This window comes from Lagopus muta, chromosome 24 (assembly GCF_023343835.1).
Source record: "Lagopus muta isolate bLagMut1 chromosome 24, bLagMut1 primary, whole genome shotgun sequence".
Classification (NCBI taxonomy): Eukaryota; Metazoa; Chordata; class Aves; order Galliformes; family Phasianidae; genus Lagopus; species Lagopus muta.
The window spans coordinates 846,089-873,776 of record NC_064456.1 but is presented as its reverse complement, the minus strand read 5'-3'; the positions used below and the strand labels follow the sequence as shown (position 1 = coordinate 873,776).

Sequence of the window (27,688 nt, the reverse complement as noted above, 5' to 3'; positions counted from 1 at the left end):
ACTCTTTCGGACCATCTGAAGGGTGTTCAGGTGTAGCAATGCTAAATCACAGCTTGATGCAGTGATGGAACACCTGGTGAGAAGGCAGGGCCAACCAGGGGAGCTCAGATGCATGCAATGTACCTAAATGACCAGAAGGGGTGGACCCTGGCTTCACCTCTTCCTAGCCCTCATTTAAAGGTTGGCAGTGGAGGGAAGGGTGTTTTGTTGGAAGTCCCTGTATATTTGAGGCCTTCTGAAGGTAAGCAGCTGGTTTCCTTTGTTTCTGTGTTTGTGGTTGTTGCAGTTGAGCAGATTCCTACTTGCTGCAGTGTAGAACCTTGCTGCTCTGCTGTCATTGCTGCACTTTCCATTGCATTACATAAGGGAATTTGTAGCTTAGGAAGAGGATGAATTTCTTCTAGTGCTGATCATAGCCTGTGTTTGTAATGATGGAGTCTAACACACTTCTGTGAAGGCACAATATGAATGGTGTGATTTGTTAGAGAGTGGGGATGGAGATTGAAGGCAGCGATGGCTGCCCTGTCCCTGGGGATACCCAAGGTCAGGCTGGATGGGGCTTTGAGCACTGATGGAGCTGTGGGTGTCCCTGCATTGCAGGGAATGGGACCAGAGGGCCTTTCAGTGCCCCTTCCAACTCAAACTCTGTGATTCCAGAACAGCATCCCGTCCCTCTCATGTAAGACCTGAGGCACTGCCTGAGATCTTGACCCGCTCTGCTGTTGCCCATGGTAGATCTTATGGCACTTGGTCTTTTCTGCTGAAGGCCTTCAGGTGCTACTTGCAGTCTGGGGCTGCAGTTTCTAGGAGCTTTTCTGGAACGAACATCTTTGGGCTGCCTGCAAGGCAAGGGCTCAACTTAGCGACTTTCTATCTTGTGCTTCCTATAGGTTTCCTAACTCCATTATTCTTCAGTGATAAGATGAAAGGATCTAAATTCACTGCGAGGAAAAGACTGGGATGGTCTGCTGCTTCCCGCTCCTACTGACGGTGCTTTTTCCATTTACAGGTTCCATGTACGACTGTGTAGCTGATGGTTATGGCTACGGGACGTCCCGGGGCAGTTATTACACCAAAACCCAAATGGGAAACAGCAGCTGGGGATATCCGGTAAGATGCTTTTATCTGGGAGCTGTGGCATCCTCTTGAGGTAACCTGCACAAAGCGTCCTCCAGCAGGTGTTGGGTGGGAAGGCACTGCAGAAGTTTCTCTGGGAGAGGTCAGGCATGGCTGTGGCTGTTCCAGCATGGATTTCGATACAGAGGGAGAGGATCCGTAGATTGAAGCAAATAGCAACAAGGTCCTGATGTCGGTGCTGTATGTGGCTGGGGGTTTTACTGTGGATGAGTTTTAGTTTGGTCTCAGGGATTGATATCCCAACAGCACACAGTGTTTGCGGCTGTCTGAAGGCCATAGGTTCAGACTCTCATCTCAGTTAAGAGGTCTCACTTTAAGATCTTGGAGCGCATCATCCAAGCTGCAATTTCTATTTCTGTGCACAGAAACTTAATTGAACAAAATCAGTGCAGCTGACTGGGGATACCAGGGAGTTTGCATCATAACCTACAGTATATCATAGGATCCTTAGGGTTGGAGGAGACCTCTGAGGTCTGCAAATCTGACCCCACTGTGCCCGCTGACCACATCCTTCAATGCCACATCTCCAAGGATGGGGACCCCACACCTCCCTGGGCAGCCAGTGCCACAGTGCAGATGTTTTTAAGGTGTTCTTTGAAACTGGAAAGGAGGTGCTTTGCTTCTCCCAGAGAACATATTGTGTTACAGATTGTCAGAAAATGCAGGTGTAAGACTGTACTTGTCTGTGCAATCAGGGGTTATGTGTCCTATAGAGGTCCTGGTGCCACCTTTGGTGGCACTCGGTTCACTGGGAAGCTCTCTGAGCCACTCATGTCTCCTGGGACTGCGTGTTGCTGGTGTTGCCCCCCACCTGGGCTCTGTATTCTGCTCATCCCTGGTTTTCATCAGCTGTAAAGTAAAGAGGTGCGATTCCCAGATCTGGCATTTGAATACAGGAAAAATAAAGGGCTCCTTTCAACAACTGTGGGGCTGTAAAGCAGCTCCCTGACAACCATCAAAGGTTTGAACCAGGAAAGGTGCTTGGGTTGGCTTCAAGCACAGAGACAGAGGGCTGCAGTGTTTCCTGCTGGTTGCCAGATCCTCTGCCTGTTTACAGCATCAGCATTCCTAAGCTTCACAAAGGTTTGTCTGTCATCTGTTCTAATGGCTGTGGTGCACTTGTTTGCTTTAAGGCAGTGATAATGTCACTCAGTGGGTTGGGTGCCAATGTGTGCTCAGTGGGAAGGACTGGGAGCACTGGCACGCCTTTGAAATTTTTATTTACACTGTCTGTCAGCCTCAATGTCAGCTGTTTCAAACTCCTTTGCTGAGCTGTTTAAATCTCAGACGGTGATCTTTCACTGGTGTGAGGCCAAGTGTCCACGGTGGATAAGAGCAGAGCATCCCTGGGGCAGGCATGGACCCCCTGTGGTCGATATCCCTTCCCAGGGAGTTGTCTGAGCCTTCAGCAATGTGCAGCTGAAGGACGTACCAAGCCAGAGGTAGAACCTCAGAGTCAATTATTTGTACTGTTTAAATGATTTATTGCTGTTTGTCTGTTGTGGCTCCTGCGAGAAGTGCATCGACAGGGCTTCAGGTCCAGCACTGGTGCTGCCGTGCTGGCAGATGGCTCATGTGGTCGTTGCACAGATTGGAGCCTCCAATAGACACCACAGAGCAGTCTGGTCACTTCTGGTTCACTTCTGGTTCACCACAGACTCGTGCAGCTCGCGGCTTCTCTCTGAAGGGCTCTTTTGCACTGGTGGTCTGGGAGGGTCTCTCTCCAGAAGCACGGGTCTCAGCAGCATTGTAGCACAGGTCTCAGCAGCATTGTGTTCCTGAAGTTCTTGGTGAAGGCCTTCAGATACGGGCTGAAAAAAGGAGCTGGAAAAAAAAGGGACTGGGACTTGTGAAAGTTTCACAGTAGAATTGCTCTTACAAAATGTGGTCTATCTGAAAATCAGCCATTTTGTCTTAACAAGTTGTCTAGACTCCTCCCAGAGCCAACAGAGAGGTACAGCATGATTCATGTGCTCTATCTTGGAGATCTGTCAGGTCAGGATGAGTCAGCCCTCTGGATGCATCTCCTGCCATGGTCGGAGCAGCCACCTAACAGGACTGCAGCTGGGGCCATGAATCCCGAGTGCCATTGGCACATGGGAACATATAACCTCCAGCCTAAATCTGCTTAACAGATGCTTAGCAGACACGGTGCTCCCCAGTCACACTGGGGAACCTCTGTTTTGCTTCTTCCAGAGGTGTATCAGAAGACCACACTCCCAGCCTCCAGCTTAGGTTGACTTTGTGTGGACTTAGGACTTGAAATCAGGCAGGTTCTCAGCATTTTTATAAGCATTTTCTATCTGCGATTTCTGGCTCACCAGGGGAAAGAAGATAAAGTAAATCTATTTCTGAAGATGAAGTTGCATTTCCTTCCTAGTGCTGGGGATGCTTCTGAGAAGCCCCAAAGGCCTTTGAGATGCATGGGCAAACTCAGGCATTTCAGGGAAGCAACCTAGTACAGCATCAGGGAGATTACTCTGAATACTTCTGGGATTTGAGAAGTGCAACAGGCCCTGTGTCCGTGCTGCTGCTTCAAAGGGCTGCAGCTTAGACACCGCTTTTATCAGTGCATTGCTTCAGATGGTGACTGTAAATGACATAGCAAGGAGATATGTCATCTACCCTGTCTCACCCACAGCTCTTAAACACTATTATTCCCAACTTACTGCTTTTGTCTGGTTTTTTATCTTGTTGGGAATCTCAAGCTTTTGCTTCTGAGTTTTCTTCCCTTATGAGCTGCTGGTGTTCCTGTACCAGAGCAATAGAAATGACAGACCTGAAGGGAAGAGCTTCCTAAAGCTGATGGCAGCTCTCTGGATTGGTAAAGAGCTATGGGTAAAACCTTTGATTTGCCCACAGTTAGAGGTTTTTTCCTGATTATTCTTGTGGTGAGGGCCTTGTTGGTGGCACCGCAGGAGCACAGCACTGCGATGTAACAGTCTGGGTAACAGAGCTGGACCCAGCACATGCTGCACAGTTTCTTTGCCTCGCAAGTCAGGGATTGGCTCAGCCTTCAGGGACGAAGCCCTCAGTCCCATTCTGTAGGCTCATGGAGGTTGGGAAGGACCTCTGAGAGCCCCAAGTCCACCCCACCATGCCCACAGACCACATCCCTCGGTGCCACATCTCCATGTTCCTTGAGCGCTCCTGGGGATGGGGACTCCTCCACCTCCCTGGCAGCCTTGTTTTGCCCAGTGGCTGTGGTGGGATGCAGCAGTGGGCACACCAGTGGCTGCAGATCAATGTGTTGGGTGATATTTTGTGGTAACTGTGGGCCAGGTGCAGTTGAGCTCACCAGACCCTTGGAGACCTTCGTCCCCATGCAATTTGTGTTGCGAGTGGCCACCTGCTCCCAAAGCCATCAGTGCAGGATCTGTGCCAGGGCATGGTGGTGTAAAGCCAGAGCACTGCCTGAGGACCCCCAAAATGGGATTTGTTCAGCACTGGGCTCCAAGCTGCTGTCACGGTCTGGTGGCCCATGAGTTGCAGCAAGTGTGCTGTCTGCCCAAGTGCAGGTACAGCTTTGGAGGTGTTCAGCCAGAGTCCGAGGAGGGGAACTCCATGGAAAAGCAGAAGGTGGGGCCACGATCGTGCCATTGTGCTGCACATCACTGCTTAGTCAGACCCTGCTTTCCCTGAGAGGTTTTGCAAGAGGCTTTGTGCTTTGGAGGAGCTATCTGAACCATCGGGAGCGAAAGCTGAGCTGCACAAAGAACCAGATGAAAAGGCAGCATTCAGGAGAGGCGGGGAAGAGCGTTTCAGAAATGGATTAACAATATATTTGCTGGTTTTGCAATTTTTCTCCCTGCAATGGAGCTGGTAGCAGGCAGCAGTGAAAGCATTTCGCAAGGAGCATCAGGATCTTTCCCCACCCATCATTCAGGGTGGGACGCGGTCATGTTGCATTGCCTGTGCTTTGCCCTGCAGCCTGGGAGAAGCTGCTCCTGACGTGTTTATTCGGAGTCCTTTACTTCTCTCTGTCTGCAGCTCTAGAAACAAACAAATTGCAAGGGAAAGAATTAGAGCTGGGTAATGAACTGATCGCGTCCTCAGATGCAGGAGTCAGAAACACCCAGTTATCTGGGAGGGAAGGAGTGCTGAGATCTGAGCACAGGGCTGTGCTGGGCAAGCCCTCCTCTGTGCTCCTCAAACGGGGATTTTGGAGGAAAAAGAAGAGCCCAACAAAGCCATTGGGACTGCCTCTCCAGCGCCTTTTTTTTTTCTTCTAGTTGGGATGAGAAGTTAAAGATATCTATTCACTGGTGGCAGTGCTGGATGTTACAGTCATTGTTCCTTAAGAGGTCAGGTAATTTAGTCCCAGTGCTCCACACGCATTTGCTAATTTTGAGGCAGGTCTTTGCTGCTGGCAGTGAGGGGAAGCACTTAGTGCCCAGGCCTGATAAGAGCACCTGTGTGCTATCAGTGCTCATCTTTGCTCCCTTTCCTCCCCTCCTAGTTTTAATATGAATGAGCAGCTCCCAAGGCTTGGCCTCAAACACACAGGCTCCTTTAGAAGAGCATGCTCACAGCTGGGACACTGCATGTGAGCATCCCATATCCCTGCAGAGCACCAGGGAGAAGACGTGGTGACAGTCCCTGCTCTTCTGAGGTGGTTCCAAACTCCTGCAGGGTAGATGGGATCGCTGTGCTGCCTCCAGCCCTGTGTGGGGGAATCCCTGCCCTTCTGCACTGCTTCTTCCCACTGCTAAGGGTGTGAGATGTGGAGCTGACCCACATGGCCACCACTAATGGGATGTGGGGTGTCAGGAAATCTGGGTGGCTGAGGGGGTCTGAAGGTGAGAGCGATGATCTCCTTTCACTAATGCCATTCTGCACAGGGAGGGCTCACTCTGCACTCACAGCAGAAGTTTGGGGGTGGCTGCCAAGCAGCTCTCCCAACCACATCTGTGATGGCATCACCTTTACAAGTGACATCTCCTCTCCAGACAGCAGTGCCTCCCTCCTGCTTTGCTCTGCTCCCTATCTCCCTGATTGCTGTGTCCAACAAAGAGACAATGTGAGGAGCTCTGTTCCTTTGCAGCCTTTGCTCTGAGGTGAAGGTCTCTGGCTTTCCTTGGGGACCATTTTCCATGGGGACACTGGTGATGCTCCTAAGGAGCAGAGGTGGCGTTCTGCCGAGATCAAGGAGCGATGGGGTTGGCTGTGGGTTTGTAGGGACTTTTTGGCAAGCAGTTCCAAAATCCGCTGGAGCTGGCGGGAGGCTCCTCATCGATTTGGAGGCTTTGGATCAGTCTCCTGCTGCAAAGAGGAACTCTAAGATACCAATTAGGTCCGTGCCACTTGAAAGAGATTAAAATGGGCTCAGCCAAGCATCTGGTAGCATCAGCAATAAAAGTCATGCACTGACTTTGGTAATGAGCTTCACATCACACGGGAACTATTTTCCCATGAGTTTGCAAAAGGCCTCCCCGCCCTGCCAGGACCTGCACTGACTTGCTGCTCAGGGCTCCCTGCGTTGCAGAAAGAAGACTTTCCAAACAGGCGGCCGCTTTGCTGCGCCCTTCCCAGGGCTGGCAGGAAGGAGAACAATGTTCTGCTCTGCTCTGAAACGCAGCAGGAAATACAGAAGGGATGATTCCCACCTATAAGCATGGACGTGCTCACGCCTTCCCTGGCTCTGCTGGCGGAGAGCCCATCCGAGCACATTGGGAAGCAAACAATAGCTGTAGATAAATGACGAGCTGGCACTTCCACGGTTAGCTGAATTGGCTTTGGTAAATGCCCAAGGGCTCTGTGGCTGTGCCAAGCTTCTGACAGCCCTCTAAAATAATCCTGGCTTACAGTGACTCATAAAGCAATGTGACGGGGCTCATGTCCAAAGGCTGCTGCTCCAGCCTGCCAGCGGCAAGCCCTGCCAGTGGGTTCCCCAAGGGCCACCCCACGCTGTCCTGCATTGGCCATGTCCACCGTCATTGTCCTGAGGGTTCCACAGGATATTCCAAGTTGGATGGGACCCATAAAGATCATTGAGTGCAACTCCTGTGTTCCATCAGAGAGCAGCTGGAAAATGGAACAGAATGAGGACGGTGTCACCCTTAGAAAGACGTCCTCATTTGTGGTGGGTTAGATCCTTACTGAAAGGTCCCTCATTGCCAAAGTGGACCTGGGTGCTGAGCACCTCTGCTGCATGGCCACCCTGATCGTTTCCATGGGGCTGCCCCACTGCCAGGGGAGCCCCAAGACTCTCTGTGCTCAGCCATGTGCCTCATCCTCACTCTTCTTATTGCATGCAAATTCTTCTTCCAAACCCCTGGCATCACCGTAGGGTGCACCCAGCCTGCTGCCTGCCATGTTGCAGCACTAACAGGTTTTTTCTGCGTCCTCTGGAGTAAATGCAAAGAGAATTTTCTCCCCTTCCAGCAGTTTACCTGTTTAGATGTAAACCTGCAGAGTGAAAGTATCTCAAGTCCTGCTTTGTGCTCAAGTGGCAGAGCAAAGTGGGTCCAGCGTAACTGGATGGAAGGGTTTCTTCTTCTGCCTCCTGACCCGTTCTGAATGCTTCCAGCCGTTACCTGTGCAGCTCTCCAGGATGCAGCAGAGAGGATTCACTGCATTCCTGAAGATCAGTTTCTTAATGGAATTATTTGGCTTAATTAATTAGCATAATGACAATCCTGCTGAGTGTTGGAGAGAGAAATGATGCTGAGCGTGCTCAGGGCTGGGATGAATTGGGGCAGAGCAGCGGGATTTGGGGTGATGCTGCACGGGAGACCAAGTTCTCTTTTGCATGGTGTTTCTATGTTAGAAAATATTGGTTTGGGTTTTTTCTTTCAGATAGGCACAGCTGTGGACCTTTGCACCATGGGCTTTCCACACCAAGTGCCAGTAACTTCCTTGAGTGAACCCAAGGGGGATGAGGCAGGCCTTTGGGATGAGAAGGTCTCTGGCACCAAATCCATCAGTTCCCTTTATTCCTGTTTATTTCTTGGAGTGCTGATCACCAGAATGCTGAGTGGAACACACCTGGTCACAAATAAGATTCTTGGCATGATGAGAGTCATGAATTCCATCTTTCCATTTTCTCATTCCCATGACTCCCCTCCTGAGGAACTTGCAGGCAGAAGGGAACCAAATACCATAAGGAAATTAAAAATAAGTATGGGCAGTGCTGGAAGGCCGGAATGGTTCAACGTTTTCTGTGATGAAAAGTGATGTAATCTCTCACAAGGAGGAAGATCTTTGCCTCCTGCTCTTCCAAGCTGGGATCGAGGCACTTGCTGTACGGCAGGGTTGTGCTGGAACTTTTACTTCTGACTCCAAGCACTTGGTTACCAAATCCTGATCACTGCATCCCCAGATTTCAGGAGAGGGTTTGTAATCTTTGTAAGGGCTGCTGGTAGGCTGTGCTGCCATATATTTTGATGCTTGTGCTGTGCTTGGCCCACAAACACATCATGACTTGTGATGAAATTGAGGTATGCAGCATGCAGACCCCTCATGGGGTCTGTGCTTTAAATCAGCTCAGGTGCTGTGTGGGTTTGCTTTGGGTTGAGCGCTTCTTTGCAAAGAATTTGGGTCTGGTCTTCCTTCCTCATGCAGGACACAAAGGCTTTAAGGTCTCTTCCAGCCTGAGCCATTCCATGATTCCAGACTTTATGGTTTGATGACTGGTTGGATTAGATGATCCTTATGGATCCCCTTCCAACTTGGGATATTCAGTGACTCTATGATTCGGTAGTTCTATGACTAGGAGACCAGGTCACAGAAACACCTCAGAGGCACAGGAATGTAATACTGTAATACCCACACGTGAGTGGGCTCGGCAACGTCGACCTCCATCTCAACCTTTCCTAATTTGTGCTGTCTCCCGTTTTCTTGTTGCCCAGCTGTACAACGGGACCCTGAAGCGGGATGCTGAGAACCGGCGCTACAGCTCCTACAGCCAGATGGAGGGCTGGGGCAGCAAGCACTACAGCAAGGCAGTCTGCAGCCCCAACAGGGCCGGCAGCGACTACTGCTTTGTGCAGAACATCAAGAGCAGCCGGAGCGAGCCCGACCTCTACTGCGAACCACCGCGGGGCACGCTGAGGAAGAGTCAGGTCGGGGGTCGGGCAGAGCACAAGGCAACCTTGAACCGCCAGAGCATCTACAGCAGCTGTAGCACCCAGCAAGGAACTACCAGGACAAGTAAAAAAATGCCTGCACGGGCCCTCTCCTGCCCCTCCAGCAACAAGCCCGATGTGGTCTATGCCCAGCCCATGATGAGCTGCAAGCAGGATGCGGTTTATGGACAGGCTCAGTCTGGCTCCAAGTAAGTCTGCTGCAGTGGGATGGATCTGGGTAAATGCTGATGTTGCTTCGGAGGTTTGTCCGTCTGAGTTTGTCACCTGAGCTGCTTAATAGCCACTGGAGATCTGTTGACAAGCGTGCGGTGTGCTTAATCGCATCCTGCAGTGGCATCTAAAGTGGGTCAGATGAGTCATGCTCAGAGGGCTTATTTCTCTTTATGGACTATGGAGAGAGACCAATGTGGCTGGTTCAGTGCAAATGTCTCTGCTGTAGCTGTGTGATATTGGGCAAGATGCTGCCTGGTGCCTCTGCAGTGGTTTTAGCTGTCAGCTCCTTTGCAAGATGAGGGTGGGGATGTGAAGAGCAAAAAGGGCTGGTGTGCAGTCTGGGTGTCTCTCCAGGCTGTCACCCTGCTCTGCTTTGGCAGAGAACCAACCTTAAAAAAAAACAACAGCTGAAGGAATTTGTTCCTGAGGGTCTGACTCAGGGCAGAGCTGAGAACCTGGGAGCAGTCATGTTTCCCTTCTGCCTTCCCACCCAGCCCTGCTTCTTTCCTCCAGTTCAGGTTCCAGAAAAAAAAAAAAACAACAACACTTGAGTCAGAAGTTAGAAGAAAAAAAGAGCCTAATTGGAATAACTGATATAGCTAAGACAGATCGGAAGCTATTCCTTTTGCTTTCTGTCCAGAGCATCTAGTCCCATTGACTAGGAATTATGCAGTGGTCAGGATTGTCTTCCACGTCCCATTCAGCACCAGGTCCCTTCTTGTAAATGTTGCTGCAACAAGAGCACAGCAGTGAGCTCAGACACCCCCAAGCTGATGTATCTGCATTGCAGCAGAGCTGTCACAGAAACAAAAACTTTGGGGGCTTTGATGGCATTGAAGTGATGCTTATTTAAGAGCTGCCCTGATGCGAGTGGCTGCGGTGCCTCCAGCTTTCAAGCACAAGCCGTGTTCTGCTGCCCACAGCAGCCTTGGAGGGTATCTTGTGGTGCTTTATCAGGCTAGAGATGGTCTGCATCTTCAGGGGCTGCTGCATCACTGTCCAGCAGTGCCTGCCCTACCCAGGACTTATCTCACCTCCCATGCAGGAACTGGAACCTTTTGAGCTCATTTCTTGTGCTCCCTGTTGCCCTGGGGAGTTTGCTCACTGTAGGACATAATGTGAGGCTGCTTAACTGACAGCATTGCCTCGGTGTAGCTCACACCACACAGGGATATTTATTGAGCTTCTGACCCAGATGTGTTATAGTTATGGAGAAAATCCCCTCCTGCAGTTGGCAGTGCCCACATGGTGCCCTCCTTCACATTGGAATGCTGGGTTAATTCTCTGCTCAACCTCCTTCATTTTGCATTGGGTAGGGGAATAAGCACTGGAGTGTGTTTGCCAAGAAGTGTTATTTGCCCATTAATTAACGTGTGGTCAGGAAACCTTGTCCTCCTGTGTGCCCAGTTCCCTTCAATCCGACACATGCAAAACCAGCCCTGACCAACCCAGAGCACCAGTGGCACTGGCTTGCTCTATCCAGAAGCTTTGTAATTCTTCTGGATTGGGAAACAGAAGCATTCCATAAATGACAAGTAACTTGTCCTAGGGAATTTCTGTCTAAAGACCATGAAAATGTCGTGGGAGGGACAACAGAGAGATGAATTGCAGGACAGCAGTCGGCTCCTGCCCTGGGAAGGTGTCTGCTGGTGCTTGTCCCATGCAGGCAGGCTTCTCTGGGGCATCCCAGCATCACACTGCACAGCCCTCGGGTTGCAGACTTGGTCGTTTCTTTGCAAAAGTCACTTGTGGAATAATGGTGCTTATGGAGGAGAGCTGCTGGTGCGGGAGGAATGCTCTGCAGCGCTGGATGCCCTCTGGCTGGGGAGTGGCTCCGTTTAGACAGTTCTCCTGGCTTGGGGCATGGCTCATCTGGCAGAACTGGTTCTGGTGTGGAAATGAGGGCTTCAGTCCTCGGCTCAATGGGGGCTGTGCCCCCTGAGTAAATCTGATTGGGCTGGGGCACACACCCTGCTTGTGTGAGACTGCATTGCTGGCCGCCTTATAGGAGGAGAGGCTGTCAGCTGTCATCTTTGGAATTCTGGAAGCGTGTTCAGGAGTTGTCCTCTTTGAACAGATGATCTACCTGGAAAGCCATTTGCCTGCATAGAGTATCAGGAAGGTTGCAGTTAGCCTTGGTCTGGAGCGTGCTGTTGTCCTTGGAGATGGGTTGGGACCGTATCTGGGCTCTGCTGTGCAGGACTTCTCTGGCTGGAGGACTCTGCATTTGGAGAGCTCAGCCTGGATTTGGGTAGCCTGGTCTTTGGGAAGGGAGAAGTTTGCTTGTAGATACCCCATCGTTAACCTCTAGATGCAGGAGGAAGGCTTAGCTGGGCAACAGGTGCCAGCAAGTCCCTGTTTGAGGCTCTGGACTTCATATTCTAGTAGATCTTCAGGCAGAGGTTTTGCCTTTATAACAAACATGGTTTTGTGTTCAGCTTTCACAATAGAAAGTTTCCACACCCGCCTGGCTCACCACGTAGTGATAACAAAAGCAGTAATAAAAGATGTGATGTTTCATGTAGCTCAGAAAAATCTGAGCCTTTCTCTTTCTCCAGCTGGACCTGGAAGCACAGGAAAACTATTCTGTTGTTTAAGCTCTGTTTTGAAGATGTGTTGCCATCAGTGTTTGGACATCAGATGGGACCAGGCTCAGAGGATTGGGGTCTTTCAGGAGACCTGGAAACGTGTCATATTTTGGTGCTACTCTGATAAGGGTGTTGGGTACCTGCTGGTGGCTATGGCTGTATGTCCTGGAACACGGATCCCCAGGCAGAAGTTCAGTCTCTCTGGAAGTATTCTGAACAGTAAAAGCACAGAACGGTTATTGAGAGTCAGAGAAGGTGGCAGAGGTGTTTTCTGATAGACCTCCTCTCTTCTGGGATAAGCCCAAGGAGATCAGTATCAAAGCATAAACTCCCCAGGGCTATGCCACACAATGAAAGCAGATGCACATAAAAAGACAGACATCTTGGTTTCGTTTTGTTCTTACATGGGCAAGCTACCTCTAAAAATGACCATTTCAGTGTTGGCTCTGTGTTATGTGAAGCTGTCTGCATGGCGCATTTGCATGCAAAGCAAACTGGGGTTGCTGCAGTGCTGCCTGGCTCTGGAGGGCTGGGATGTGCTGAGGTCACTCGAGGTTTTGAGTGGCTTCACTCTCATTTGGTTAATGAACAGTGGCGTTTGTGAGGCTTTTCTAGCTTCCTCCCCTCCTAGGGCTTGTAGACTTAACAGACAGCTTGGAGGCTTAGATCCAATTAGCACAAACTAATCTGCTAATACACAGTGACCCAAAGGCATCAGTATCAAACTAGAGAGTTTGCCTTTCTGTGATAGTGATCCTCAGAAGTATTTGTTTCTCTTCCTCACCTGGATCTGATCATCTAATTTGACTCCTTGAATCATTGCTAATTGAGGTCTCCCTGTTCTGATTGCTTCTTCCTTGTGGAAGAACAGCCTTCAGAGCTCTTCCTACCAGGAGCATTGGCCCAGGCTGGGGATGGCCTTACTTCAAGAATTTGTCTTGGAACAAACTGTAGCTCCGATGCTGTTGATCTGGTTATGGAATGTCCTTGACTGATGAACAATCTCCTATGTTGTGGGCCTTGCCAGGTGCTTATGTTCTCAGCTGGGAGAAACCACTGCTTCTTCTGAGGCACGTGGGAGAGCCAGATGCTCTGTGAATTTCTCTTGTCAGTGAGCCAGAAGAGGAAATGGAGCTTTTCCCTTCTTTTCCCATGCAGAACTGGATGTGGCTGCCCAGTTTTCCCTGCTGAAGAAGGGCTTGGACATTTTATGAGTGGATGTGCAGGAAATATCCTTCCTTGGATCACTAACGAAGCAGGCACCCTTCTTTCTCATAGAAATTACTTCTGGCTTAGGGTTCTGCTTAGCTTGGAAAACAGAGTTATCAACACCGCCGCTGTGGTTACATGTGCTGCATGGCACTGACCTGGTATGTCTGCTCATGTGCTCCCTCCCTGTCCTGCTGGCCCAGGTCAGGTTCCCAAAGAAGTTCCTCTGGTGCCACTCATGCTGGACCTGATCTCATCCCAGCTCTGTTGTGTCTCACAGAAGGTAGGATAGAGTTCCTAGTTTAAACTTCTTTCCAGTTCTGCATTTCCTTGTCTCAAGTGAAATGGAAGTCTCTTGGAGCCAAGTTCTGGTGGAGATTCAAATGAAGACAAAGCATATGATGAAGTGATGCTTTACTCAGTGCAGAAATAGAATGTTGTTCATCCAACCTCAGATGCTGTACTCTTAATGTCCAGTACATGATCGCCATCAGCAGAGGCAGAGATACCTCCAGGGTCAGATCTTCCTGTCTTAGGGTAAATGGTGAGCACACGGAAGCAGAATGTTCTATTTCTCTCCACTGACTACACGGGGGCTTAAATGAGGACTTTCCACTGGGTGCAGTTTCACGTGTAGTCTTTCATTGTGCCTTGCTGTGCACAGCATGATTGTTGGCTTTTGATATTTTGTATGAAATTTGCTGTAGAATTGTGGAGGTGGTTCGCTGGTGCTGTGGGGGGGTGAGACTTTTTATATCTGAGGAGGAATTATTTTATCTAATTGTAAGCTCCCAGAGGTGGCGAACTTCTCTGGGCGTCCTTTATAGAGCTGTGTTCTTACATCTCTTTGGAACAATCAAACCTATTCTGCATATCCTGTGCCTCCAAAAGGTCACACTGCACTCTCACAGCAATATTTAATACCTTAAATATAAGGTTCATTTCAAGATCTTATTAAAAATCCTTTTATTAGAGGCTGTGGGATTGTTTGGTGTTGTCAACCCATCCCAGCCAAGTTCCCACACTCTTCAGTTTCATTCACTGCTAACAAAATATTTCCCATTTGTATCCTGTCACCAGTGAGGCAGTAATAACCAACTGGGAGCTCTGGGTTTGGCTTCTGTTCGTCCTGAATGTTTTGTGGCCATTCCACAGTCAGGAGCGCAGCGTTCCAGAGCCCCTTCATCAGCATGAAAGTTTGTACGTATTTCTGACTTTACAGAGTTAAAACATCAGGGACAAACGTCAGCACTGGTGAATAAATACAAGCCAAAGAGAGCAAGGCTTGATATTTCTTAACAAATCTTCAGGGGTTTATACCCAAGGTTCCACTCCTGCTCCAACCCAGGGGTGCACAGCCCTCCTCCAGACTGTGTGCAGATTCCTTGCATGGTGGATGATGAACAGCTTTTCTGGAGGGCTTGGAGACTGCCAACAGAAGCACACCCCCCTGTTGCATTGCCTCCTACACCTTCCCAGTGCTGTTAGCAGCATCTCATGAGCTCAGTGGCTGTCCATCCCATGGCTCCAGACGTGCCTGTCTCCTTTTCCTAAGGGATCTGCCCTCACCTTCTGAGACCATCAGCTGCTCTCACATTTTTGCTTCCACCACATCTCACATCAAAGGATTAAATGCTGTGGGAAAAGCCTCTGCCTCCTTCAGATTGTCCTAATAACCTGATGGATGGTTTCATTCCTGTCCACTAATTCTTCTATGTGAACAACAGCGAGCACTGGTTCTCTCTTCCCTAATCCTTCCTAATCCTTCCACCTTAGACATAATTAGACACCAACCAAGATTTTGTCTCTTCTGCTTTGCTGATGGAGTGGATCCGCAGTCCATTAGCCCTGGTGACCTGCTGTATCTTTTCCTCCTTTATCATCTCTCTTCTGAGTCTGAGCGATGCTGTAGGGTTGCACAATGTTTTTGTATGTGAAGTGATGATTTTTGGCTTTCTGTGCTTCTTTCCTTCCTAATAACCCCCAGTACTAAAGTAGCCTATTTGGCTGAGAACTCAATCAATGCTGCTTTTCTCTTTGACACAGAATATGTGGTGACGAGATAGATGGTGGCACAATGACCATCCAGAAAGCCATACAGCTCCTGTGCTCCTCTGATGACAAATACCAGGCCATGGGGGCTTATTACCTCCAGCACACCTGCTTCCAGGATGAGTCTGCCAAACAAGAGGTGAGCAAACTCCTTCAGAGCTTACTGGATGTGATGGCACGTGGGATGGGCAAAATTGGTGCATCTCAATAGCAAGAATCTGTAGGCTCTCTTGATGGAGCCTCAAACAACATCAGTCCACACAGGAATAACTTAAGTGGGTTTTTCACCTCTTAGTGGCCACTTTCTGTTATTATAGGGCAGGTCAGTATCTTAGCACAGGGGAATAGTTACCAAGCAGCAGAGACTCTGACCATGTTATCACCCCAACACGCTGTGGTGCAGATTGAAGGGATATGCATGGGAGCAGCCACCCAAACATGGTGTTCTGGATGGCACTGCACCCGGTTCCATGTGAATGTCCTGCTCTCTCAGCGTCAGAACCACAAAAATTGCACCAGATCCCACTGTGTTCCTCCCTGTGCATTGCTCAATGCCATTTCAGCCACTCATCGAAGCCAATGGGTTTGTTAGCAATACATACCAAGGCAGTTTATCCCCATCCTGACGTGTCTGCAGCCATGGCAGCGTGGTCTTCTCAAAGCAGCACCCACACACAGGCAGATTTCAGTGCTCTGGAGCAGCAGTGGAGCTGGCAATGTGCAGATATGCCCCTGTGCCCACAGTGCAGCTGAGCTGAGCGTGGGGACCCCATTCCACAGTGCAGTCACTAATTGCAGGGCAGCCACACCCTTGGTTACCGTTGAAAACACTGAACCTGTCCCATCACTTCCCAGAAAGATGTGTTGGAGCAGGTAGATGAGTCATCCCAGAGCGTGCTTTTTTTTGGGTTTGGTTTTTTTTTGTTGTTTGTTTTTGTTTTTTTTTTTTCTTTTTAAAATGCACTCATTCATTTTCTGCTGTCAGCAGATCTCCAGCCAAAAGGTTTGGGTGTCCAAGGAGGCTCCATGTGGCTCTCGTCCCCAGCTGATCTGGCACAGGGAGAATCCTTCAGCTGGAGCTTTGGAGGGATGTGAAGGGATGTGCTCTGCCTTCACACCTCCCCTGCACTTGTGTGTTGTCCTGGAAGTTGGGATTCCCTGGGTCCATCCATGCCTGTCCCTCTTCATACTGAGCATGGCCCACTGACCTCCAGGGTGTTCACCTTCTACCCTGACCATCTCAGACCATCCTGTGATTTCAGGATGCAGATAAGTCCCTGTGTCATGTCATTACACCACTATGGCTGGCCATACACGGCTATGCATAGGCAGGGCAACATTTTTGCCCGGTGTAAACTTACAGAGATAGGAAAAGTTGACATTAACATCAACCAAGGCTTCCTCACGGGGCTGTTACCCATAGGCATCCAGTTCTGAGCTGTAACCTGGTGCCTCCTGTGGGCTCTGGCCTGTCCTCCCTGCCAGGTCTCCTTGCCAGCCCCATCAGCAGGCAGCACAGTGACTCCTTGCATCACGCTGACAGCTGTAGTTGTCCTGCTGGTGATGCTCTGTGCACCACTCTGATGTCAGCACATCTTTCCCTGTCCAGGTCTATCGGCTCGGAGGAATTGCCAAGCTGGTGGAGCTGCTGCGCAGCACGAACCAAAACGTACAGCGGGCGGCAGCCGGAGCCCTCCGGAATTTGGTCTTCAGGAATCCAACCAACAAGATAGAAACCCGGCGGCAGAACGGGATAAGGGAGTGTGTGAGCCTCCTGAGGAGGACGGGGAACACCGAAATTCAGAAGCAACTGACAGGTACACAGAGCCCCATAGCTGATGTCAGCCCAACACTGATAACAGCGGCCTCGTGCCCCCAAAGCGATCACCCCCCTCTCTGCATTTGTCCACGTTGCCTGACGCACAAAAGGCCATACTGGAAAGGGGATGTTTTGTGCTTCTATTGCTTGAAATCGTGACCTAAGTTACGAGGCAGGGGAAGTCCTGGCTCTTCAGTGTCCCATGGGGTTTCCCCAGATTGCAATTGCCCATTGGGGTTGTTTCTATCTCAGGTTTCTTTGTGTTTGCTGGGACACTCTCTTGCCTTCCTGCACCCTGTTGGCTATCTGGTTGGTGTCTCATCTTTTCTTGAAGCATTGATCCAAGTTTGTTGGTGCAGGTCACTTTCAGCTCTGCCTGAGGCCCTGTGTGCAAACCTTCACAAGATTCCTGGAGAAATGCTTTCCTCCTGCAACCTAATAGCAGGAAGCAACAATTCTGGGAGGAGAGACAATGCTTAGGTGCACATCTCCACATGATACTGTGTTCCTGTTGCCCATCTCCTACAGGGATAGGCAAAGACTTGAGCTTATCTCCATCTCCTTCCTAGGTCTGCTCTGGAACCTCTCCTCCACTGATGAATTGAAAGAGGAGTTGATACAAGAGGCCCTCCCCGTCTTGACAGACTGTGTTATCATCCCTTTCTCTGGCTGGTCCGATGGTGGCTGCAACAGGACAAGGGAAATTATCGACCCCGAAGTATTCTTCAATGCCACAGGGTGCTTGAGGTGAGTCGGCACGCGGGGCCGTACTGAATTCTCTACGTGGGCAAAACAAACATTTCCCCACTCATTTTAATAACTGTTTTGGCACAGCACAGTCCCACTGCACTGGGCTGTGCCCGGCAGCCCTGACCTGGCAGCTCGTAGTGCATTGGCCTGCTTGTCAGATGGGTCACCCACAAAGAGGAGGAGCAGGCTGAGCCCAGAGCAGCTCCCTTTTCCGCACCAGAACCAGAGCTCTTGTGCAGAGGATCTCCGTCCTGACTTGCTGTTTCTCCTACCGCCCTCCTCCACTTGGATGTGAGCTCCTTGTCTCACTGGGAACAAGTGGGGGGAAAAAAAAAACCAACCCTGTATAATTAGGTACTTTCATCAACTGAAGCTCTCCCCGAGGGAGCTTAGTGCCGACCGCACCCTTAGCAGACATGCAGCCAGCAGGAGCCGTATCTGCCTGTGAAACAAAATGGTTGAATGCAGCATGGGCCCTTGGAGACGCGATGCTATCGTCCTCTGCAGCTGGGAACCGGGTCTGAAAGGCAGCCTTGCCCTGCAACTGCATGCTGTGATGCACGCAAAGCGCTGCGCTTTTAAGACAATCCCAACCCAATGCGCTGCCACAAAATAAGTCATTAAAATAAGGGAAGAAGAGTATGGTGGTAGTGTAAAAGGAGCTTTCCATGGAGTGCAACTCCTGCTAGGCTCTCTCTTGGGGATGCAGTTGGAGGCAGGGATATCCAGCAGCGAGTTGTGCTGGGCTGCAGGGCAGTCAGGAGCTCAGTGGGGCTGCAGGAGAGCAGGACGGTCAGGCTGGGAGCCCCCACTCATCTGACTCACAGCACTGCCACATCATAGGGATGTGGCATGCACGGGGATGAGAAGAGCCTTGGGTTTGCCCTGGGCTCAAGCCATTGCTGCTCAAGAATTTCTGGATTGCAGATGAATTCATGTTAATGAAGAGGCTGCAAATCACAGCAAACATCAAATCCAGTTCTGGAACGCCTGGAGTGAATATCTCACAATGACTGCCAACCTCTCTTTGTTTTTCATTTGCAAGCTACAAGCCAATAAAACAGGGAAGGAAAAAAAAAAAAAGAAGCAAAAATAGCAAAAAAAAAAAAAAAAAAAGCAAAAAAGTCATTTCCTGCTAGTGGAAAAACTCCCCTGTCCTGGCAGCAGCCTGGCAGTGTGCTCAGGGATGCATTACAACCTGGTCAGTCCCACTGCTCCTCTTCAGCACGTCTGCCCCCATCTCTCTAAGCATTGATTGTGACCCTTTGCAGATCCACTCTTACAACCATTTGCATCTTCCTGCTTTTCCCAAGAATAACAGATAGTCTTTACTCCATCTTCTTGTTTTATCAGACAGACCTCCAAGGAGGCAATCAGCCTACAGAACATCACTGTGTGTCTCTAAGGCCAAATACTGCTGATCTAGGAATACATCTACGCAAAATTCCTTAGGAGGAATTTTCTCAGATGAAACCAATCCAGATGAGCAACATGGGTGCTCAGCACAAGAGTGATGCTATAGAAGGCCTCCAGTGTGAGAGCCTTGATCAATCTCCAAAAAAGCCCAGCAAGTCAATTCAGCCAGCACCCTGTCCAAGGTCTCTTGATAGAGATTAGAGAAATCCAACTAACCCTCTCCCCTCCTTCTCTCCTGACTTGCTCTGCAATGACTTTCTTCAGAAACCTCAGTTCTGCAGACATGGGACGTCAGACCATGCGAAATTACCCTGGCTTGATTGATTCTGTCATGACCTACGCCCAGAACTGTGTGGCTTCTAACCGACCTGATGACAAGGTACCAGCTGCTGCTCCACAGCTCTTTACTACTGTTCATCCCCATAGTTAATAACTGCAGTTTTGGGGGTAGCTCCAAAATCCTATCAAGCAGGCCTGAGAGGGGGTGGGACTCTTTGTGGCTGCTCTTTCCCTTACCAAACATGCAGTATAACTTTTAAAAATATAACTATGGCATGGCGTGTGTCCTCATGCAGCTGTATGCAGTGCTGCTTCGTGTTTCCACCAAATGTGACACTTGCATTTTTGTTCTGGGGGTGATTTCAGTCTGTGGAGAACTGCATCTGCATCCTGCACAACCTCTCCTACCGCCTGGATGCTGAAGTTCCCAACAAATACACCCAACTCAACCACATGGCCCGGAGCGTTTACATGGACAAAACTCTCACAGGCTGCTTCAACAGCAGGAGTGGCAAAATGGAGGTAAGACATGATGCAGAGGGCTTGGCAATGTGCTCCTCAGCTCCCAGCAGGGACTGCAAGTGAGGAGCCGGATCTGAGCTTCCAATGTCTCATCTCTTTGCAGAATGATGAGTATGGTGTCCCTCTCCCTGAAGAGGATTTTAAGCCCAAGGGACCCAGCTGGCTGTACCATTCGGATGCCATCCGCACCTACCTGTCCCTGATGGATCACAGCAAGAAAGATGCCACCCTGGAGGCTTGTGCTGGAGCCCTGCAGAACCTCACTGCGAGCCGAGGGCTGGTAAGCACTCCTCTGCACACATGTGGCCAAACGTGCCAGCACCTTACAGTGGTGAGGAGCAGAAATGGCCTCCTTCAACCTCAGGGCAGTATTGCAGGGCTTTCCACACTTGATGATGCAGCTCAGGTGCTTATAAATGCCAAAGATGAGTCCTTGCAGAGGCTAAAGTCAGCACTCCAAGGATTCATCCCAGGTCCGTGTGCCTTTCCAGGAGCTCCTCCAGGTTTCAGTATCTGAAAGGGGAAAGGGACAGACTCCATAGCAGTGCCTGTGTGAGGGGACAAGGGGAGGTGATTTCAAACTAAAAGAGTGGAGATTCAAATTGGATATAAGGAAAAAGCTCTTTGCTGTCAGGGTGGTGAGGCGCTGCACAGAGAGGCGGCGCTGCCCCATCCCCGCAGCCCCCCGAGGGCAGGGCTGTGAGCACTGCTGGGGCTGGGGGTGTCCCATGCATGGCAGGGAATGGGACCAGATGGCCTCTGAGGGCTCCTTCCAACTCAAACCGTTCTGATTCTACAATCGTATGATTTCCACTCTTGGTTGTAACACCAACATCTGTTGGTAGTGGCACCTTCCCTGCAAGACACCAATGACTCCAGATGTGCACATGTGGCCAGGTGTCATTTACAGGAGAGAGGAAGGATGTGCACGCACTGCCTGCATGTGTGTTTGAAGCGAGAGGAGGCTGGAATCACGGGATGGGTTGTGCTGTGGGTTGCGGTCACATCACAACTGCTGGTGGAATTACCCTCACAGACAGATGTCCTGTAGACACCTCAGTATGGCAGCACAAAGGTGACACAGGCTGTGATGCTGTGGGCGTTGCAGGGGCTGGAGCAGGGCGAGTTGCAGTGCCCAGTGTTGCTGCATGTCCCCACAGGCTGCGCTCACGTGGGCAAACCTCGACTTGTCTGTTTGTGTCAAACTTCATCAATTCTAATTTAAATAAGATGGCGAGGGAGATAAGGGGTAATTATTTTGTACGTAGGAGAGGTGTGTCACGTGTGCGGGGCGTTCCACCCAGCAGCTCGGTGTGATTCACTGCTGGAGCCTTTGCTGGATGGCATTAACAGCTCTGACCTGCTGGGAGCTTCGGTTCCAAGGCTTTCTTTTGGGTTACAAGCCTCTCAATGTGAAATACTTTGGGTTTTTTTCTTCTGGTTTAACTAAACTGCCTCGCTAACAACGAGGATGGAGGTTGTCTCAATATGGGTAGAGTTAACCGAAGACATGGAGCTATTTGCTCCATGGAAACAAAAAGGCTTTCATCAGTCAAAAGTGGCTTCTTGGGGGCTGGGAAAGAAAACAAAGAATTGCCCCAGCAGTGCTGAGATAACTTGTTTCAGCCTTCTGGAACAGGATGGTTGGAACAGACCTGGGTGTACATTAGGGTCTTCTCTCACAGTTTTTGTTCCGTCTCAAAGCTGGAATTGGGGTGGATTGCTGCATTTGTTGGTGCTTAAAGGAGAGAGAAACAGAGAGAAGCTTGCAAAGCTTACTGTAGCCCTTTAGCTGTTATAGGAGGACTATGAACCTCTCCTCAGCCTCAGCTGTATGCGTCTCAGTTGCTGGCGTGGATCTGTAATGCAGTGCATGTGTCTCCTGGCACACAGGAGGGACATTGGTGTCAGCCCACGCAATGGGGTGCCTCCCAGCCTGTTCCCTCCATCTCCACTTCACTGCTGATGGATGTGTGTCACTCCAGCAGTGTGATGATATCTAATGGCGTGTAGCTGAGAAGTTCAGATTAAACTCTATTAATAAGTGGGCAATTTATTAATGGTATGTGCTTCAAAGTCCAGAGCATTCAGCTGCATTGGCTACGCCCTAAGATCTTCTAGACTTACGTAAGCAAACATGAAATCACGTTCCAAGATGTTTATTTTTGTCCTTCAGCTCGTTATTTAGAGGTGTCATTAGCCATTTCTATTCCAAAGCAGCCTATTAGTTGTGGCATGGCAGGGAGCTGAGCAAGGGCAAGTGGACATGAAAGGTAAAATTTCTCCATCAGTTGAGAATATCGGTTAGGAGATCCCTCAGGCCTCTAGAAAGAGAACAGAAATCCCTGCCATATGACAGAGGATGAGAGGCTGACTTATGGAGGAGTAAATGACAAAGTAAGTGGGATTGAGGCAGGAGAAAGTGTGCTTATTTTGTAGTATGGCCACGTATGTCCAGACCTGCACGTGGTTGCAGGTGCATTCTTCCAGCACTGGAAGTCATGAGACATTGCTGTTCTGTCTCTTAGATGTCCAATGCCATGAGCCAATTGATTGGGGTGAAGGAAAAAGGTTTGCCTCGCATCGCACGGCTCCTGCAGTCCAACAGCTCCGAAGTTGTCCGGTCTGGTGCTTCTTTGCTGAGCAACATGTCCCGACATCCTATCCTGCACAAAACCATGGGTAAGCCATTTCCACCACAGCAGAGTTCAGTACCATGTCTAGTTTCTACCTCTCTAATATCTGCTCTCCTCACTTTATAAACCCTGTAATAGGACTCAGCCAAGCTCCCACACTGGGCAAATGGTGTCATTTGTTCTGGTCAAAGGACCAGTACAGGTGATATAAGCAGGCTTAACACAATGCATGCTCTCTCAGCCTTTACAAGCAGATGGTGTGCTGAATGGGTAATGATGAATCTGCAGGGTTGGGAGGATGCAGTGCAGATGATAGCATTTGGGGAGCTGAGCCAGACTTGACCCAAATCATTACCTTTCCAGAGGTCCTCATCGTAGTTCTGGAAACCAGCTAAAGCTGCCGTGCTGATATCATCCAGCATTATTAGTGCCTCCTTTGGGGAATAACGCTGCATTCTTGCGCTGAATAATGCTAACACAAATCATTTCATCCACCTGTGCTGAGTTTACTTAAGTGTTGATTGGAACATTCCGCCTCTTCAGCTCACCAGGTGCTCCCAGATGTATCACGTCTCCTGTCATTCCAGTCTGGAAATACCAACAGCTATGGCGAGATCATGACATCAGCTTGTTACACTCTGAGGAACCTCATCATGTCCAACCCACACCTGGGAAAGTGTTACTTGACAAGCAACATGCTCAATAATGTAGTAAGCCTGTGCCGAAATGGGTGAGTCTGGGGCAGAAGGCATGGAGAGGGTCTCAGGAAATTTGCTGCTCTACGGGGGTTGTGCTTGGCTTGAATGTTCACACTGGTTCATCTTTTGGTTGGAGCACTCACCTCACATGGCCAACACACAGCTGTGATGAGGTGTATACAGGTTTTATACGTAGGTCCTCTGGTTTACTCATCTGTACTCCATGAACTTCAACAGCTGAGCGGTCTCAGCAGATTTAGCCACTTGTCCTTGTGGGAATGGTTTGAGTTCTGTACCTTTTACAGCCCCATGCAAAAGCTTGTCAACTCTTGCCGAACTGTGTGCTCATTTCTGGCCAAATTGCAGCTTACAGTCTTTGACCATATCTCCATTCCAAGAGTCTCATCTCTCCTCCCATCTGGCTTTGAAATACCTTGTGCAAGCAGCCTATTGTTTTCTGTTATGAGAAGACATTCACAGGCCTTCTCCATCATCTTTTGACAAACCACTTACAATTTACCTCTTGTTCTATGGCAGCAAGGAGATTCTCAGTCATTACCAGTGGCTTCTCTGTTTAGGTTGGGCCTCAGCCAACTAATATCAATCACTTCACTGCTTTTATATGCTTCCACTCTGCAACAAGCTCAATTAACACCAAACCCTGCCCTCTTCTAAGTCTTCATTGTTATGGATGGCATTAACTTCTGCCTGAAGTCCCGCTTGGGCTCCCTCAGACCAGTCCTCAGCTCATTACTGCTTCAGCAGAGCGTTGCACAACCAGGGCCATGCGTACTGAAATTGCCTGGGCTGTTCAGCATGATGAGCTTTGTTTCCAGTGACTCACTAACTGTGAGAGTTACTGAACTCCAGAGAAGTCTTCAGTGTATTTCTCCTGACGGTGTCACAAATTCCTCCTGAGAAACTCCCATGTGAGTTTGAGCTGTTTCCAGATATGGAAACCATGTCCCTTCTAAAAATTGGAGCTAACTTTTCCCACTTCCCTGTACTTCTCTGAAGGCAAACGGGAAATTTCAGGGTAGCATTTGTCTATTCCTATGTCAGAAAGAGCCTCACATTCCCTGATGGCAGTAACTGGACCCGACAGCTCCTGCAGGGCTGCTGGCGATGCTGGATGCAGACCCCATGCTCCCCAAATCGTGCTGCTGGATTCCCCTTTCCCAGCCTCACAGCCAGCAGAAATAGAGAGCACAGAACATCCCAGCGGTGACCGAATCCCCATGGGGAGCACCGTACTGCACTGTGAGCATTTTGCAGGGCTTTCTCTGTTGGTTTGCCTCAGTTTCCCTGCAGACACTCTTGTAGTCACATTTTAGACATAACTCGCAGGCTGCAGATGAGTTATGGACGCTTTCCCTTCCCACATTCCTCCCAGACACCAACCAGCACCCCTCAGAATTGGGCTCCCTTCCCCTGATGCTCCATGCTGGTGTATTCTCAGTGAAAGGCATAAACAGTTCCACACTTTATCTGATTGCTGTGGTTTCTTCTCCTTCCTGTTGCATCCCAATTAGATAATTGTCTCAGTCTCCTGCATATATCCTCCTCTATGACACAGAGTGATGATGGCGTGTGCTCACACTGTTATTTTCAATCCAAGTTAGCAAAATATTGCATATCCTAAATACCTCTGAGTTCATTGCTTTCAATGGCTGTTTGGCCAGATTATAATTTTCAGCCACAACATTTTTCTAAGTGTGGTCATTCTGATGACAGAGTATGGGATGGTTATAACCAGAGGAACCATTTTGCAATGAAAGCTCCTTCTCTTGGCCCAAAGCATTGCTCAAGAATTTCTTGCTGTGTGCTGCTCTTCCAGTCCTCCAGGCAGTGCCAGCAACACGATCTGCATCTCCCATGCGGTCATTCCGACCAGATTAAGTGTGGTCATTTCTTGTAGGCTGGAAGATTTTGGTATCATCTGTTGTGTCTTTTAGGGAAATGCCCTGGATTTGCTCATTGGGTTTTCACACTCACAGGATGATGCTTGCAGATCCCACACTGCCAGCCCCATTTCCCATTAGCCCAGTGCACTGTTTGGAGGACGCGTTTTGGTAGAAGCAGAGGACCATAGAATCACTGAAGTTGGAAAAGAGCTCTAAGGTCCCCAAGTTCAACCCCAGCTCATCCCCACCATGTCCACCAACCACGTCCCTCAGTGCCACATCTACCCTCTTCTTGAAAGCCTTCCAGGGATGGTGGCTTTATGGAGCTGTACCATGCTGGCAGCCAGGGAGGTCTGATCCTGCTCCCCGTGACTGGGACAGGCTGGGGTTGTCGCAGGGCTCAGCACTCTCCCAAAGGCAGGACATGGTCCAGCAGATCAGGAGCAGCGATAACAGCTGGCACTGAGGTTTAGATCTGGGTTGTCATATGAAATGTTCCAGAATTATAGAAGATACTGTTATGACTCATGGTTTCGGAGCTGTTACGTGAGCAAGTATCTATTAACTTGTGCTGAGCAAGGACTTCTGGTTACAGTTGTTATTGTGAGCGCAGAGCCTTTCCCTGTGCTGCCCTCCTGAGGGATTCGCCCACAGCGTCCCCATGGAGTCTGCATTGGCACCACTTCTCTTCCTCACCCTCCCAAATTTCACACTCCAGAAGCACTTTTTCAGCTCCGTTCTTGAGCTCCAACCCTCCCTTCCTGCTTGTTCTGTTCTGGTCCCAGGGCATGTTGTCACGTAACATTGCTGGGGGAGCAACGAAGGGTTGGACTCAACAATGGGTCCCTTCCAACTGGGAGTATTGATGGTTCTGGGATTTCATTGGCAGTCATCTATCAAGCCAGTGAATGCCTGGCTGGAGGTGGCTCCTGGTGCTGCTTTGTGGCTGTCCATAACTCCTCAATGTTGCTTTCATCTTCCCAGCTCCTGTCCAAAAGCAGCTGAAGCTGCTCGCCTCCTCCTGACAGACCTTTGGTCGAACAGGGAGCTCCAGAGTGTGCTCAAGCAGGTAAGGAGAACACCTCTGCATTTTGGCTGGTGGCACAGCCCCACAACACTCCATGAGGTTGCAGAGATCTTTGTGAGGTTCCTTCTCTCTTTTCTCCCACTTTCTTCTGCACCCGTAGCCCTACCCTGTGGTCACATCACCCCTATAGTCAGAATAACCTCTACAGCCCCTAAGAGGAATATTTAGGATTTATTTTACACCCCGCAACAGAAACTGCAGAAGTGCTGGAGAGTCAGGGCGCAGAGCCAGATCCCAGCCCTGTGGCTCGCTTTGAACCAGATGGGTTTTTCCAGCTCACCAACAGCAGCACCTGCACAGAGCAAATGGCTAAATTAAAGAGAAGGAGTAACATCCACAAAGGGGAATTCCCCAGGGGCAGGAAGGCAGAGAGAGCCTGAATATTGTTCTTCTCTTAACGGTGAGGGACTTTCTCCGTGGGAGCTGGTGTAGCTTTGCACTGGTGCTGCCCACTCGTTTTGGTGGGACTGGGTCGTGCAGGTGCTCCTGCAGGTGATCGTTGCACTGGGTGCACATCAGGGTGGGAGTCTGCAAGCAGAGATGCACCATGCACGTATCTGTGCCATTTTTCCAGGATGGGCAATAAGATAAACTAACATTCAGTAAAGGACCAAGGGAAGATTTCCCCTGGTAGAGCTGGAGGAGCCCAGCAGAAAGGGGAGGTCCATCCAAGAAGGTCCATCCATGACAGTGACCACTCGTTGTTGAGGACATGAAGAGAGTGGAGGAGTCTGTTTGGGAATGGGGCACGCTTTATAAGGATGCTTTTGAATTGGCCATGGAGGGGGGTCTTCCACAGCAGTTGATAGCTATCCATTCTGAAAGCACTGCACATTCACTGCTCTCCATTTCCACCTGCTTTTTCAGCAAGGATTTGATAAGAACATGATGGGATCTTTAGCTGGGACGACCTTCAGGACTCTTCCTTCCAGATTTTAGGAGCCTCTCCACACACATTTGGGCTGCAGGTGAGAATGGGGCCCTCATCCATGGGGAAGGGTGGCATGGGGGCACAGAAACTGGGGACAGGGCAAGGGAAAAGACTGAAAGTTGGGTGTGGATGAAACGAAATGATATCATCAATGCTTTAATATCTGGGTCTTTCTTTTTCTTTGTTTTTCAGAGATTGGAATTGGTTCATCTCCAGGAACACAACCCGTTCACAGCTCCTTAGGATGTTAAAGATGTGGAGTGTCTGTGAGTTAAACTCAACTGTAAAGCAAACCAAACATACGGATTTCATGTGGATCGTACTGATATTTTTAAGCATTTTCTTCTTTTTTTGGGGGGG

The 27,688-nt window shown here is 49.7% G+C and overlaps 1 protein-coding gene across 1 annotated transcript; it reads left to right on the top strand.

The window, feature by feature from the left end:
* The first annotated feature begins 153 nt into the window (after positions 1–153).
* PKP1 (plakophilin 1) lies at positions 154–27,680 on the top strand. The gene is made up of 14 exons (XM_048926309.1): positions 154–241; positions 1,010–1,110; positions 8,988–9,412; positions 15,281–15,425; positions 16,896–17,103; positions 17,675–17,852; positions 19,536–19,650; positions 19,917–20,072; positions 20,176–20,352; positions 22,601–22,754; positions 23,252–23,438; positions 26,295–26,379; positions 27,265–27,365; positions 27,521–27,680. Exons 2-13 carry the CDS (start codon positions 1,015–1,017, stop codon positions 27,334–27,336), a joined length of 1,998 nt encoding a protein of 665 aa, XP_048782266.1. The 5' UTR covers positions 154–241; positions 1,010–1,014; the 3' UTR covers positions 27,337–27,365; positions 27,521–27,680.
* The last annotated feature ends 8 nt before the right edge of the window (positions 27,681–27,688 follow it).